A 15,328-nucleotide genomic window follows, 5' to 3' on the forward strand; every position below is an offset into this window, starting at 1 on the left:
AACTTAAAAAAAAAAATAAAATAAAAAAAAATTGTCAGGTGTTCTTTTATTTCGTATACCCATAAACGTCTCTGTTTAAAAAAAAACTAAAGAGGTATTTAATGTCCATTATTTTAAGGCTCATCTTTTTATTAACATCTTGGTGGGGGTAAGCTAAATATTTTTTTTAATTAAAAGTCATTATAAAAAATTGTAAAGGTTCAAGAATCTGGTCATTCATTGACTAGAAACCGTTTTTTTTTTATTTGAATTGTTCTATTAAATATGTATTGCAGGACTAATGCAGAGCTTTGACCACTTGCCTTAGTCATACGGGCACAGCGCCATCATCTGGTAACTCAAAAAATATATATCATTTATCGTATGTCAGTGCTGTTTATAAACTTTTGCTTTTACAATCCCATCACTTAATTACCAACTATCAACACCAGATCATAACTCACAACATACAGGGTGTCATTTAGTTTTATAATTAATATTATTCAGTTGCACACTTTTGCAATGTGCTTTCTCAGTTGCTGGCCCTATGTTGTGGAATGGTTTACTTGTGTCTATCAGATCCTCTAGCTCTGTAAACATGTTTAAAACATGTCTCAAGACGTATTTGTTTGATGAGGCATTTGTCACTTTGTAAGGACCAATAGGTTTGGATTAGATGCATTTGTGGTGTTTGTTTATTATTGATTTATATATATATATATATATATATATATATATATATATATATATATATATATATATATATATATATATATATATATATATATATATATATATATATATATATTTCTCTAGTACGATTTTTTTTTTTTTTTTTTTTACTTCATCCTTATAAAATCTATACTGCACTTTGGTGCACTGTGACACTTTAAAAATTCATTTAGATGTGATTTGATTCACTTTTAATCTAAACAACAGACTAACCAAGTAGCTCGTTTTAACGAGGAAGTTTTGACAGTTCTGTGGTTGTGTCCAGTCTATCTGATATTGTTTTGCTGTACAGAAGAGAGAAGTTTGAGTAAGACAAATAAGAAATGTTAAATGTACCTCTTTATTTTACTACATATATTCCAATATAATAATACAATTCATATTAATTTGAACCCTTGGTTGGGGAATTAGATCACATCCATAACTATGCTATACAGGCCTACAGTTATAGCAATAAAACATTTAATTGTAAAATATGTAATGCTTTCAAATGAGTTTTTCTTGAGCAAGTGACACTATGAAGTTGAGGTATCATATGTTTTATATTAAAATATATTAAAATTTTATATTAATATTATTTATTATAAAATAAAATGTAATGCCTTTTAAAAAAGGACATTCATTCAAAAAGACAGCAGCACTAGCAAATACAGCTTTTCTGTGTCTTGTTATATCACCATTGGCCTCTAGATGGCAATAACATACTTGTTTCACAGGCACACATTTCAAAAGCTTCAAAATCATATTTTTTTTATTAGGCTGTGACATTCGTTGTTAATTGATTGAATTTTATCATTGTTGTTCACGTGATCTAAAACGTGAAATAACATCTAATACACAGCAAACAAAGGGCGAATTCTCTTATTTGAGGTGTGTCTCAAATAAATAAATTGATATCACCTGATTCTAATTGTGCGTGTCTATTTAATGCTCTTTGCAGCTGGTTAAAATTGTATTGCAGTTGAGTCTAGCACTGAGAGATCTGTTTTGTACACAAACTCACACTGTCAGTTCTGCTTTAGCAGTTATTGTCACGTTTGATCTTAAAACCTCTTGTTGAATTTTGTTAGGAGTGATTTGCCCCTGGCTAGTGCATTGGGTGTCAAAATGCCTACAGAAAACCTGTCTGATAAACGCATGTCTAAGTTCAAAAATAAGGGCAAGGAGCCAACGGTGAGCTGTGCATCCATTCTGGCTATTTTTTTTTCCACCTTCAACTGTTCGCTCCTTAATCTTTTGATGGATTCACACACCCTATCTCTGCTTGCAGAAAATGCGTGACCGCAGAATCGCCGAATGTGTTGAGCTTCGAAAAGCTCAAAGGGTTGAAAGTATTCTGAAGAGGAGAAATATTTCATCCTTGGGAGATGAGGAACCTCAATCACCAGAGTTTAACATTGAAAACGAACAGGTATTTACAACTTCTGTCTTCAGTTAAAACGCACGTTTTTACAGTACTCCTGCATCTCACTGTTTTCATCTTGTTAAGGTCATATCTGCAACGATTCAAGAGATTGTTGCAAGTGTGAACTCTAACTGCCCAGAGATGCAGAGACAAGGTTGTCAAACAGCTAGGTACAGTAATCTTAAATCTTAACTTAACTAGCAATCATCTCTAATCATGTTACAGAGCATTATAAACCTTCAAATTGATCTCTACAGGAAGCTGCTTTCCCGGGAGAGGAACCCTCCCCTTAAAGAGATCGTTGAAGCAGGACTCCTGACTCGCTTTGTGGAGTTTCTAGGGAGGAATGATGACCCTACGCTGCAGTTTGAGGCTGCCTGGTCTCTTACTAATATTGCATCTGGCACTTCTTGGCACACAAAGCAAGTGGTAGAGCATGGAGCGGTACCAGCCTTCATCTCCCTGCTGGCTTCACCAATGCTGAACATCAGTGAGCAGGCTGTCTGGGCTTTAGGCAACATTGCAGGTGAGAATACTTTGAGCTTCGGGGGGCCTCTACATCCTAAAAGAACATGGGAGTTGAACACTTGCTCTAGCCTGGCATGTCAGACCTACATCAAGATGTTAGGTCTGGGAACTCCTCATTGACCGGGCTCAATCCGAGGGGCGGGATAAACGGTTGTCTTTCAAATTCTCTCTGCACGCAATTGGAAAGGTACAACCAATCAGAACAACAAAGGTGACGACTGAGTCCCATGTGTTTTCCCACCAGTGGAGCAAGTTGATCTTAAACTTTTACTGTATCCAGTTGGCAAAACACTTTTTTCCGAACACTTTTTTTTTTTAAAATGACTCAAGTGCCGTTCTTTGTTCTGGTTTCAACGTAAAGCTTCAGTTCAAATCATCCAGAGTAGCGGTCAAAGCCAAATCGAAAGACAGTTGTTCGCCAGCAGCAGTCATTCTCTGTTTTCAAGTAGCAGTGAACCGAACCAACTCTGTCATTATGTCAAGCCTGCGCGCCAACTCTATGTACAATGTGATTGGCCTGACCAGAGTTTGGTTTTTCCAGCTGAAACACCTATGGAGAGTTGCTAGACCACACTGGCTGCGAAATAATTTTTGCTGCCGCTAGGGTGCGTCTAGATTTCAAGGCTACACTTGCACTATAATGCTTGCTGGATCTTGGGTATTTAGTTGAAAAAGTTGCTAGCTGTACTATGAAGTTTTGGAAACATTTGCCACAGTGTTCATTCTTCCATTTTAGGTGATGGTCCATCTTATCGAGATGCCTTGATTGACTGTGGCGTAATCCCGGTGTTGTTGGCACGCATCACACCAGATGCTCCTGTGAGTTTCTTCTGTACTTCCGATATCTCTGAAAAGGCAACTGTTAAACATGCAGAATGTGTTAACCACAAAAATGTTTCGCAGGTGGGATACCTTCGCAACCTCACATGGACCCTGTCGAACCTTTGTAGGAACAAGAACCCCTTCCCTCGTTTCAGTGCTGTCCAACAAATGCTCCCCTCCATAATCCAACTGCTCCACCACAGTGACAAATCCGTCCTGTCTGATGCATGCTGGGCTATTTCGTACCTCACTGATGGACCCAATGAACGAATTGATGTAGTCATCAAGACTGGAATTCTTCCACGGTTGGTTGAGCTGTTGGGCTTTGAGGAACTCTCTGTGGTGGTAAGTACTGTATTCTAGTGTTTTTACCTTTTTGTTCATGTTTTGTTCAAGATTTTCACCAATATTCTCTAGACACCAGCCCTACGGTCAATTGGGAACATTGTCAGCGGTTCAGACCAGCAGACTCAAGCGGCCATTGATGGAGGCGTGTTGAGTGCCTTGCCCCAGCTGATGCGACACCCTAAGTCCAGTGTTCAGAAGGAGGCAGCTTGGGCAGTGTCCAACATTGCAGCTGGACCCTGCCAACAGATTCAACAGCTCATCACGTGTGGATTGTTGGCTCCTCTGGTGGATCTTCTAAGGAATGTATGTCATAACAGTCTTTTGAGTTTCCTTCCCCCACAGTTGCCTATAAAACGTTCTTTAACATGATTGCATGCTTCTCCTAAAGCTGGGCATAAAATGAGGCCAATTATACAAGTAGTCACTCCCGAGGCCCTTTGAAATGTGGTTTCTTTTCCATTTGGGAAAAGTATACTGTAACATGTGTTGTCAAATCTCTGGAGTACTTGTATGGAAAGGACAGAGTTGTACAAGTAAATGGTAACAATGAATGTCTTGTCAAGAACTTCTGTTTTTAATGTTTGTGGTTCTGAATTTACTTTAACCAAAACCTTTTTGGGCTGCAGTGGTAGTCTAATTTTTGTATTTGTTCACCAATACTTCTATTCTAACTGGTATTCATAAATGGATCTCTAATTCGGAGATACAATGGGTTACAAACAAAGCATTTGACACTTTGGGAATACTTTCACTCTTTGTTTTGCAGGGTGATTTCAAAACCCAGCGAGAGGCAGTATGGGCAGTGACTAACTACACAAGTGGTGGAACTGTAGATCAAGTTGTTCATCTGGTCAAGTGTGGTGGTTTAGAAGCCATCTTGAACTTGCTTCAAGTTAAAGACACGAAGACGGTCCTGGTCATCCTGGATGCCATAAATAACATTTTCTTGGTGAGTTCACTGTTTGTGAAATCTGCAACTCCCAGTGCTTGCATTGAGATGCTAAAATATCAATTCTGTACCTTCTGCAGGCTGCTGAGAAACTTGGTGAGGTGGATAAGCTTTGTTTGTTGGTGGAGGAGGTGGGAGGGCTGGATCGAATTGAATTTCTTCAAAACCATGAGAACAATACTGTTTATAGAGCAGCTCAAGCTCTTATAGAAAAGTATTTCAGTGAGGTGGGTGTTTCCGATTCACTTAGTTTCTTGTCAAGTGTTTTCATTGCGACGAACTTTTCCATCAAATCCATTCACTTTTTTTTTTTTTACCCTCTGACATCTTCCCACGGCGCTCTCCTTGACTGAATCAGGATGGTGAAGATCAGTGCCTGACGACAGAAGCCACAGACGCAAACTTTGTCTTTGGAGCATCTGAGGTCCAAAAAAGATTTGACTTTTGATATAAATATTTTTAAAAGCTTCAATTGAATAAAGTACTTTTTTTGCAGCATATTCTGGCTTATTTTTCTTGATTTTCAGGGGAATCTTTTCATGAAAGATCGTGCTTGCAAGGTAACAGTTTTATTTATTTATTTTTTTGTAGTAAACCCCACCAGAGCCACTTAATGTCTTGTTTGGTGTTGGTAATGGCTGTTACCCACTGTAACATTGGCTTTGCGCCATAGTGACTGGTCTTAGTTTTACACCATAAAGTGCACAAATTTCCCCAGGAACACCTAAATTTATAAAATATAGATATTAACGTGCTTGACGCTAGACAATGATTCAAATCAAACTTTCGATACTTGAGCAGCTTTTGTGGTTTGGAAAAATTGATTTACTCCCCGGTAACACGGATTAATCCCTTAAACAAAAAGGAACAGGTGTCTTTAAATTGTCATTGTAACCGTTTCACAGCATTTACAATTTTGAATACCAAGCAACTAACGTAAATCAAGAAAGCTAGTATGCATGGGCCACGAAGTATTTGCAAAAAAACACATTAGTGGACTGGAGGTAATATAATTTTTTATATTGTAAAATGTTAATTTTTTAATTATTAAAATGTATTTTCAAGGCCATGTATGTTTGTTTTCAAAAACTTTCCAGGGCCTTTTTTTTTTCTCTCCTTTTTCTCAGTTTCACAAACTCATTAGCAATTGTGAACTTACTCAAACCAATATTAATGAATGCATCTTTAATGACTATTCGTATGGAAGCTTGTTTCCGCCACTGAACATAAAAATAAAATAATTGACTTTCTCCCAATTCTGACTTTATATCACGCAATTTTGACTTCATATCTCGCAATTCAGATTTCATTTCACGCAATTCAGACTTTATATCTCGCAATTCAGACTTTATATCTCGCAATTCAGACTTTATATCTCGCAATTCAGACTTTATATCTCGCAATTCAGACTTTATATCTCGCAATTCAGACTTTATATCTCGCAATTCTCACTTTATATCTCGCAATTGCGACTTTATATCAAGCAATTCTGACTTTATATCTCGCAATTGCGACTTTATATCACGCAACTCTGACTTTAAGTAAACTCGCAATTGTGAGTCAGAATTGTGAGATAAAAAGTTGCAATCACCTTTTATATTTTTCATTCTATGGTGGAAACAAGCTTCCATACTATTTGCTTCAGCCAAAAAAAAAAATGGAATGAGGAACACTCCAAGTTTGGACAAATTTTGGTATGAATCAATATAACCTATTCACAGAATAACTGTGTGAGCTTTCTTAAAAAACAAACAAAAACTCTTAACAAGCTTTGTACAATAAATTTATAATGTGACCTTGGACAAAGATTTGAGAATTGACATAACATTCATGCTTCATTATACATCAAACCATGGAATCAGATAAAAATGATTCCCACTCAGAGCTAAGAATATTGGTCTTCTTACAGTCTCTTCATTTAATCATCACACTCATCCTCACTATCAACATCTTTTTCTTTCTCTTTATCCTTTGGAGGAGGTGGAAGATCCAGCCGGGCCCATGACATTGGCTCTGCCTTCTTCAACAAAACCTCAATTTTGGTAGCCATCATGTTCACCAAACTTTTACTTGCATTGATCACCTTAGGGAAAAGCAAAAAGACAATATAAAAAAAAAAAATTAAAGTGGTGCTGACGTTCATATTAGCACCACTTTAATCCACAGCGAGCCTCAATCACTTTCCAGAACATTCTCATTCACAGTACCATGCTGGTGGAATGATCTCCCCACCCTAATCCAGAATGCAGAATCCCTCGGCATTTAAAAGACATCTGAAAACTCTTCTTCCGTGAGCATTTAACATAACTCAAAAAAAATCCTTTTCTTTTAAATTCCTGCTTATCTGGCTTATGCTACCCCATGCAATGTCTGAACTTTGTATTTTGAGCACTTGCGTTGTTTTTGCCTCACTTGGTTTAGCCCTCAGTTGTACAGTAAGTCGCTTTGGATAAAAGCGTCTGCTAAATTACTAAATGTAAATATTAATGCAATAAACCTCATGGTTTACAATCATTTTAGAACAGTTAAGTGATGTTAGGCATGATTTGGAATAAAATATTGTGAAATTACAATAATTTTTAATATATAAAGACAACTTTGGGATACCCTTTTTTTATTCTATCCAGTAACACTACTGCCACAAAATGTATTCACTTCAAGCTTTAATGAAAAAAGTTTGATAAAAGTACTTTACAACTGAATACTCACCCCCCACAAATTGATCTGCTGTTCAAATTCTTTCTCTCCTTCAAATATAATGTGGATTTTGAGCTGCAAGAACAAAAAAAAAAAATATAGCCTTATTTGGAAAATTTTCAACTACCAGTATACAGAATTTTGAAAATAATTTAGCCTTGATGACTTACAACAGTACTGTTCCCCTCCACCGAGCTCAGCTCAGGTATTGAATTTTTGGCATAAATGGAAATGATGACCTGACTTCCTGTTTGGTGCCAATCAAACTTGCATGGTACAACCTTTTTTCCCTATACACAAATATATATATAAAAAAAGTCATCCTCAACTTAAAACAAGATTCACATGTAAATGTATTCAATAATTTGGTCAAAGTTGCATTTGAGCCTGCTAGAGCTGCACAGTGTTGTTACACTGTTTTATTGGAGTGTATGTAAAAATGCAGCATCATTGCCATCTACAAAATAATAAGAAAAAGTAATAAAGTTCTTTGACATTTAAATCTCACGGTAGGCACTTACTGTATCTTTCATATTCCACTGATGCTTTCCTCGGGTACATCCCTCCAGGGACAGAAACGTGTTGAAGTCTGAGGTTTTCCTTTTACAGCAGGTCCAATATTTCATCCTTTTATGAGGAAAGATAAAAAAAGACTTAGAGGCAGTTTACATGGCACGGTTTTCAAGCAAACCCGGAAAACATTTTATGCATTTTGGCCGTTCATTTACATGACAACTGCATTTCGGGGGCCTGAAAACACAAACTTTTGAAAACGGGTTTCAAAGTGTACGTTTTTGAAAACGTTACCTTTATCGTCTCCTTGTACACGACAAAAACATGAAAACGGTGACGTCATGTGCATTTCGTGTTCAGTCTATAGGCGCGTAGTGTTTCTTTACAAAGTGACATGGCAACATAATTCAGTGGTTTTAGTCGTTTTTGCGTATCCGTGTGAATAGGGAACACAGACATATCTGAGGTTTCTCCATCTACACTTTTCTAGTAGTCATTTTCAGTTTTGATTGAATGCTAATTTACCCTTCATGGAAGATAGGTACACCAGCATGATACAAACACGTCTCGTCATCACTGGCTTGTCCGCTGAATGTCTTAAAAACAAAAGATTGAGAATCCATTGTTTATATGATGAACTAAAGAAACGTTATGTGCCATGGTTTCTAATCGGTGAAGCAGAGTGTGAGTGCGAACAGTACCTTATTGCAGCCTCCATTCTTACAGGACGTCCCTATCTTAATTTCATCACTATCCTCCTCTATAATACAAGAAAGAAAATAAAATGCATCAGATTAGAAGCCAAATATAGACAGGTAGGGAAAAAGAGGGTTTGGCTTTTCTTACCTTTTATCTCCTGTGCATTTTCTTCAGATATTTTGAGCTTTTCTAAAGCTTGTTTGAGCGAAGGAGAGATCTTCTGTTGTAGGATAGAGAAAGGCTCATCTGGACTAAAAAGATAATTAAAAATGGATGTTTTCAGTCATTTATCCTTATGAAGTTCTAACATCTATGTGGGTTTTGGGTGGGTGGACTGTTAATGAGAAGAACCTTTTCTCTATAGTAGATTTAATGCTGCATTACTTTATCTTCTGAAAATCTGAACTAATGAGCTGGAAAATACAAATGGGGAAGACCCTGTCCTTTCCAAGTGTGTTTTTACCTTGGTCGCTGAATAGACTCCAGTGGTTTTGGTGCTTGAGTGATGCATTCATCACATTTTGGCTTCACGTCATTGACGTTCTTGTCCGCAGAGGACTTTACCTCTGGTTTAACAGGCTCAGAGGGCTTCTCCTGATTGTGAGGGCCTTTCGTGCAACCCTAAGAGATTCATAAAGACAGACAAACATTTCAAGACTTAGCCATTTCAATATAATTAAATATTTATAATTTATATGAGCAAATACACAACTCTGAAAATGAACAGTCTTATTACAGATGAGTTGCAGCACTCACAGCAATACTGAGGAAGTCTGAAAAATCAGTTGTTCGTCTCTTGCAGCAAGACCAACCCTGGAAAGCAATGCAAGACACAATTTAATAGGTTTAACACTGAGTAACAGTGACATATTTCCCACAAAAAGCCTAAGTAAACTAATCTTTTTGAATGTCCACACCTTTAATGCATCATGAAACACTGGCACTCCAGGGTGGTATGTGCATGAATCTATGGATAAGAAGAGATTGATTAAGAAATGTGACGTCACAGGAATATAATCAGGTGTCTATATATTATGTTCACAACGTTGTGCAGGCAGCTAGTTAGTTTGCTAGTTACTCCACCAACTGCTCAACTGCAGGATATTTCGTTAAGACGTTTATATAACTCGCTTGTATTGTAGATATCTATAAAACAAATATTAATTTACGAAGTCTGTAATATTGATTGAACATCATTCAAACGTTAATGACCAGCTTCATTGTAGATGCTTTACTACATTAACATGCTAAATAACGTTCAAATAAAATTAATAGGTGATTCTTTTTAGAGGCGGTCATGTTTTGTTAATAATATATGTATATGAATAAATGTTGTTAAACACAAGTGGTTTTCTTTCCAAATGTAACGTTACCCTGTACAATAACAGTCATAACAATGTAGCTATCGTTTGTTATTTAAAGTCTTACCATCCGAATTCTTGTCGGGGTCAAAACGTTGTCCACATCCTTTATTATAACACAGTACAGACATAATGTTGGACAAAAATTCAGAAGTATGTTGTACAACGTGGTCAAAAGGGAATGGTCCGAAGTCTTTACTAGCTAGCTGCGGCTGCTTCCCGTCGTGAAGTCCTCTTCCGGAATCTTTCGTGAATTTCCGCAAGTTGCCGTTCAGAGCTTCGGCTCCAATCGTGTATTTTCGGTATGTTTCGGAACTGGAATTGATGGCTCACAGAGTGGGAGATGAGATGCACCGCAAACTGAGTTTAAAAACACAGACAAAACTGTGAATGAAAACGAACCTTGTTTAGTACTATTTCACTCTGTCACATGAAATTAATGCATTTGTTTATTTTGTTGCATACCATGAACATATAATAACAAAATAACAATAAATAGTTTGTAGCGATATTTTAAAGAACACAAATTGTTTTGTGCGCTCTATGTAGCGTAAACACATGAGTCTAATTGTCTAATGTTTGTATTAGATAAGGTTTAGATCCTATTGTTGCTATGGGACAGCAGCAACAACACCAACTCCGGTTTCGTTTGCGCATTCACGGGATAACGTGCGCTCGTGAGCGCGCCGCGCGCTGCTCCACCGATTACAGTCTCTGGTGAGTGGCAGTGAGTCCTGTATGGCAAAGAAGTGAAGGATGTAGTTTCACAGAGCGGGCACCTGGACGTTTGTAGCGCAGATAATTCTTTCTCCTTAAGCCAGAGGTAAGCTTATTCACATATTTTTGATGCACATAAAGGAGAACAAGACTGCTCGCTCTCGGTAACAAACATACTCCACAGCGTTCGAAGTTTTCTTTGATTACAACCGTATTTTAATGGTGAGTCTTTTATGCATATGAGAGGATAGGTTTCGTTTGACATGATCAAAGTTATATACTTTAAATGCAATACAAATAAAATGGCAAACTGCAGTGTTGTAATTTAGCCACATTTTCTCTTGTGGCACATTTCTTTTAAGACTATTTTAACATTATTTATTGTGAGTGTGTTTCACATTTGTTTTGGATGATTAATCGTCATGTGATCTTCTTTGCTATTACCAATCTCCAATTAGAACAGGTTTTTTTTTTTTTTTTTTTTTTTTTACAATTTAATCTAAACCAAGGGCTTCTGAATAAATAACTCCAATCACATTTATTTGAACAATAGGGATATGTCTTAATGAGATAAATGTCATAGATTGAAATGGTTTTTCTCTTATTTGCAGGGTAACTGGATGATGGCATGGCTATAAACAGCTGCCCAGGGGGCAGTATGAGGATCTGTCTCAACAATTTCTTCTTATCACTCCTCTATCTCCTTCCTTGTTTGGGGCAACTGCAGGAGCTAGGGTCTTCCTCCTTTCAGTTTACCGCCTCCATCTACAATGCCACTATTTATGAGAACTCTGCAGCTCGATCATATATTAGGACTGAGGTTAAAATGGGAATTGCTCTATCTAAGTTGGCCCCATTGGACATCAAATATTTAATTAAATCTGGAGACGATGAGGGGCTGTTTCAGGCTGAGGAATTTGTGCTGGGGGACTTTTGCTTTCTCCGCATACGGACTAACGGCGGGAGTTCTGCCATTCTAAACCGCGAAGTGCAGGATAATTATACATTAACAGTTAGGGCAACTGGCAAAGGCATGCTGGAGGCTTCTGTGATAGTTAATGTGCAAATTATGGATATGAACGACCTCCGACCTTTGTTCTCTCCCACTTCTTATGCCATTGATATTCCAGAAAGTACTTCATTGGGGGCAAGTGTGGCTCAGGTGACCGCCACTGATGCAGACATCGGCTCAAATGGCGAGTTTTACTATTTCTTCAAAGACGATGTGGATGAATTTGCTGTCCACCCAACCAGTGGGGTTGTATCACTCACAGCCAAGCCTAATGCAGATAGAAACCGCACATTTGCCCTTGAAGTTTTAGCAGTGGATCGTGGAATGAAGGTTTATGGGAACAGTGGTATTAGCAGTACAGCCAAAATAGTGATCAGTGTTGTGCGTATCAATGAGTTCGCACCAACGCTAAAAGCAATCGCACTTTACCCTGAAATATCAGACAAAGACCCAGTATACGCCATTGTTACTGTTGAAGATTTGGATGAGGGACCCAATGGAGAAATTGAGTGGGTTGCCATTATTGCTGGTGACCCACAGGAGCAGTTTGTCCTTGACAGAGCTCCTCTTGGAAATGAGTACAATCTGAAGATGTCGGAAACGGTCAACTGGGATAAATTTCCTTACGGTTGCAATCTCACTTTTCAAGCCAAAGACAGAGGCACACCACCAAGGTTTTCCAATGTTCAGACTGTTCAGCTCTTGGTGAAAAAACCACAGTCTGTGAAGTTGAGTTTTGAAAAGAAGATTTACAAAACCTCAGTTATCGAGATTGCACCACCAGGGACCATTATAGAGACTGTGAGGATATCTCCGAGACCGCCAGTCATCAGTTACGCCCTAAGCCTGACCTCAGATTCAATTTATTTTATCATTAATCCACTCACTGGTGTCATCTCAACAGCACAAGATTTTACCACATTAAGCCAGGATCTCTTTAATTTGACAGTGATTGAGACAGTGAGTGGCATGACGGCAAAGGTGCAAATTACGGTTGAGGATGTTAACAACAACTCCCCAATGTTTACCAGCACATCTTACACTGTTTCTGTCAATGAGAGCATCCCAATTGGCACTGTCATTCTCACTGTATCAGCGGTGGATGACGACAAAGGTGACAATGGGTGCATAACATACAGCATAGCCAGCCTTCAGCCCCTCCCGTTCATCATCAACCACAATACAGGAGAGCTGACAACATCCAAAGAACTGGATTTTGAATCATCTTTGGAGACATACGTGTTCGCCATCCGAGCCTCAGACTGGGGCTCGCCTTATAGACGAGAAAGTGAAGTCAATGTCACAGTACAAGTGTTGAACATTAATGACAACCAACCCCTTTTTGAGCGCGTGTCATGTAAAGGTACGATAGGGCGTGATTTTCCTGTGGGCCAGACGATCATCACCATGTCTGCCATTGATATTGATGAGCTTGGGCTAGTGACATATGAGATTATGTCTGGAAATGAGCAAGATGTCTTCAGTCTTAACCCAGACTCTGGGATGTTGTCATTAAGAAGACCCCTCACTGCAAAAATGGTCAACTTCAACTTGATAATAGTTGCGTCAGATTCCGAGCTGCTTTCTGAACCCACCTTTGTAAATATATCATTGGTCAGAGGCAGAATGGCAGCAAAGAGTTTTAATTGTCGAGAGACAAAAGTTGCACAAAAGTTAGCTGAGAAACTTTTGAAGAGAGCCTCCGCCATTAGCAAATCCAAAGTGGATGAAGGCTACACCGATCTGTTTTCTGTCAACAGACAGACGCCTCAGTTTGAATCATTTCCATCAGATATTGTAGTTCGTGAGGACATGCCTGTGGGAGCCAGTGTACTTCAAGTGAACACGAATGATGGTGACACAGGCTTCAATGGTCGTGTCCTGTATGCCATATCAGATGGGAACGTTGACAGCTGCTTCAATATTGACATGGAAAGTGGCCTAATTTACATTTATCAGCCGATGGACCGTGAGCGATCAGACCGGTACCTCCTTAACATAACTGTATATGACTTGGGCCTTCCACAGAAATCCAGCTGGAGATTGCTGAGAGTTAACATTGATGATGTGAATGATAACAGCCCCAAATTCTCCCTCAAGAGCTATGCTGCCGTTGTACCAGAGAACGCAGCCTTCGGCACAGAAGTGATCCAGGTCACAGCCTCAGATGATGATCTTGGTCAGAACAGTGAAATCTCATACACTTTGTTAACTAACACCCCTATGTTTGCCATTAACAGTGAGACCGGCTCTGTTTATGTGTCTAGTCGGTTGGACAGGGAGTCCATCTCTGATTTCACCCTCAAAATTCAGGCTAGAGATAAGGCAGAAAGAGGGAATCAGATGTTCTCCGAGACAACCCTGAGAGTGTACCTCGAGGATATAAATGACTGTGCCCCTATGTTTATTCCCAGGAGTTACAGTTGCCGTGTGTTGGAGGACATTCCAATAGGTGCAGTCATAGCTTGGGTGCAAACGCAAGACCTAGACATTGGATCTGGTGGATGGGTGAGATACTCCTTGTCCAATGACTTCAATGGGACATTTAAGATCCATGCTGAAAGTGGCGCTATTAAGGTGGCCAAGGACCTGGACTATGAGAATCAACAATTCTACAATATCTCAGTGCTTGCAGAGGACTTGGGTTTTCCAGTGAAACTTCGCTCTGAGTCTTATCTTGAAGTGGAAGTCATTGATGTCAATGAGAACGTCAATGAGCCATACTTCTCAGAATTTGCAGTGAGGGGAACTGTGAAGGAAAATGCTCGTCTTGGAACAAGTGTCCTCCAGGTGACTGCTCAAGATGATGACAAGGGCAGAGATGGAGTGATCAGATACTCTATCAAAGCTAGAAGTGGTCTTGGAAGGTTCTCCATTGATGATGAAACAGGTATCTATAATTTGATTCTTTATGTGCTTTTTGGTTGTGTTGTCTGCTATGTTTTATCTCTTTTGATGACGGACCAGTCCTGAGTCGATGCTTGCATATTAAAACAAAACCTGTGAAAATGGTTGTGAATTTATGCCCTAACATTTTACTGCAGTGTGCTGACTGAATGGTATTAAAAGGTCACTGTGACGTTATTTGTCTTGGCAATGAATTTGTGCTCTGAGTCTACAATTGCCTCTGAAATTTGCTGCCACTGGAGAAGACCACTGACCTAGAAAGGTAGGACTTAATCTCTGCGTTCTTCTGCGATTTCGTACACAGTCTGTGTTTCAAAATCTGGTATGTGAGATCTGATATTTGCAATATTGAAGAAGAAAAGCTGCTCAGTTACTTGAACAACTTGTGTGGTGCCTGCTTCACTATTAATTACAGCTAATGATTATTGATTATAGAACTACAACGGGCAGTGGGATGTAACTGTGGTCCTCCATTCACATGTCAGCTAATTAGGCTGAGCCTGTTTATCAGGCCCCCGTTTAAAGTATAGCGAGTGGTGCACAATTGTGCCAGAACCTCAAATGAGCATGGATTTTCCACAGAGAATTGAATGCCCTACCAGCAGCAAAAGACAAGTTGTAGGGGAAGCGGATACATGATAAAAGGAGTTATCTTTTAT

General features: G+C 38.8%; 3 protein-coding genes across 4 annotated transcripts in view; 2 read left to right on the top strand and 1 right to left on the bottom strand.

Moving 5' to 3' along the window:
* Nucleotides 1-1,663: 1,663 nt before the first annotated feature.
* On the top strand, nucleotides 1,664-5,263 carry kpna7 (karyopherin alpha 7 (importin alpha 8)). Of its 2 annotated transcripts, XM_039667453.2 has the most exons (10): nucleotides 1,664-1,884; nucleotides 1,982-2,122; nucleotides 2,201-2,286; nucleotides 2,374-2,642; nucleotides 3,381-3,463; nucleotides 3,548-3,811; nucleotides 3,884-4,117; nucleotides 4,581-4,763; nucleotides 4,844-4,990; nucleotides 5,122-5,263. In XM_039667453.2, exons 1-10 carry the CDS (start codon nucleotides 1,819-1,821, stop codon nucleotides 5,209-5,211), a joined length of 1,563 nt encoding a protein of 520 aa, XP_039523387.2. In that variant the 5' UTR covers nucleotides 1,664-1,818; the 3' UTR covers nucleotides 5,212-5,263. The 2 variants fall into 2 exon arrangements, with proteins under 2 accessions (XP_039523387.2, XP_039523386.2); XM_039667452.2 differs by having other exon boundaries at nucleotides 3,381-3,811.
* Nucleotides 5,264-6,531: 1,268 nt separating this feature from the next.
* On the bottom strand, nucleotides 6,532-10,283 carry chordc1b (cysteine and histidine rich domain containing 1b). The gene is made up of 11 exons (XM_039667449.2): nucleotides 10,101-10,283; nucleotides 9,590-9,639; nucleotides 9,429-9,485; nucleotides 9,136-9,293; nucleotides 8,820-8,923; nucleotides 8,675-8,733; nucleotides 8,499-8,569; nucleotides 7,982-8,087; nucleotides 7,631-7,750; nucleotides 7,473-7,535; nucleotides 6,532-6,846 (listed from the first exon to the last, which is right to left on the bottom strand). The coding sequence occupies exons 1-11, from the start codon at nucleotides 10,162-10,164 to the stop codon at nucleotides 6,682-6,684; spliced, it is 1,017 nt and encodes a 338-aa protein (XP_039523383.1). The 5' UTR covers nucleotides 10,165-10,283; the 3' UTR covers nucleotides 6,532-6,681.
* A 1,084-nt stretch (nucleotides 10,284-11,367) lies between these two features.
* fat3b (FAT atypical cadherin 3b) overlaps nucleotides 11,368-15,328 on the top strand; it is a 100,066-nt gene continuing 96,105 nt past the window's right edge. The window contains exon 1 of the mRNA XM_089126290.1: nucleotides 11,368-14,652. Within this exon, the coding sequence (XP_088982416.1) occupies nucleotides 11,379-14,652 (3,274 nt within the window). The 5' untranslated portion in view covers nucleotides 11,368-11,378. The remainder of the gene's footprint in view (nucleotides 14,653-15,328) is intronic.

The sequence above is a fragment of the Pimephales promelas genome, chromosome 23 (genome assembly GCF_988280905.1).
Source record: "Pimephales promelas chromosome 23, fPimPro1.hap1.1, whole genome shotgun sequence".
Lineage (NCBI taxonomy): Eukaryota > Metazoa > Chordata > Actinopteri > Cypriniformes > Leuciscidae > Pimephales > Pimephales promelas.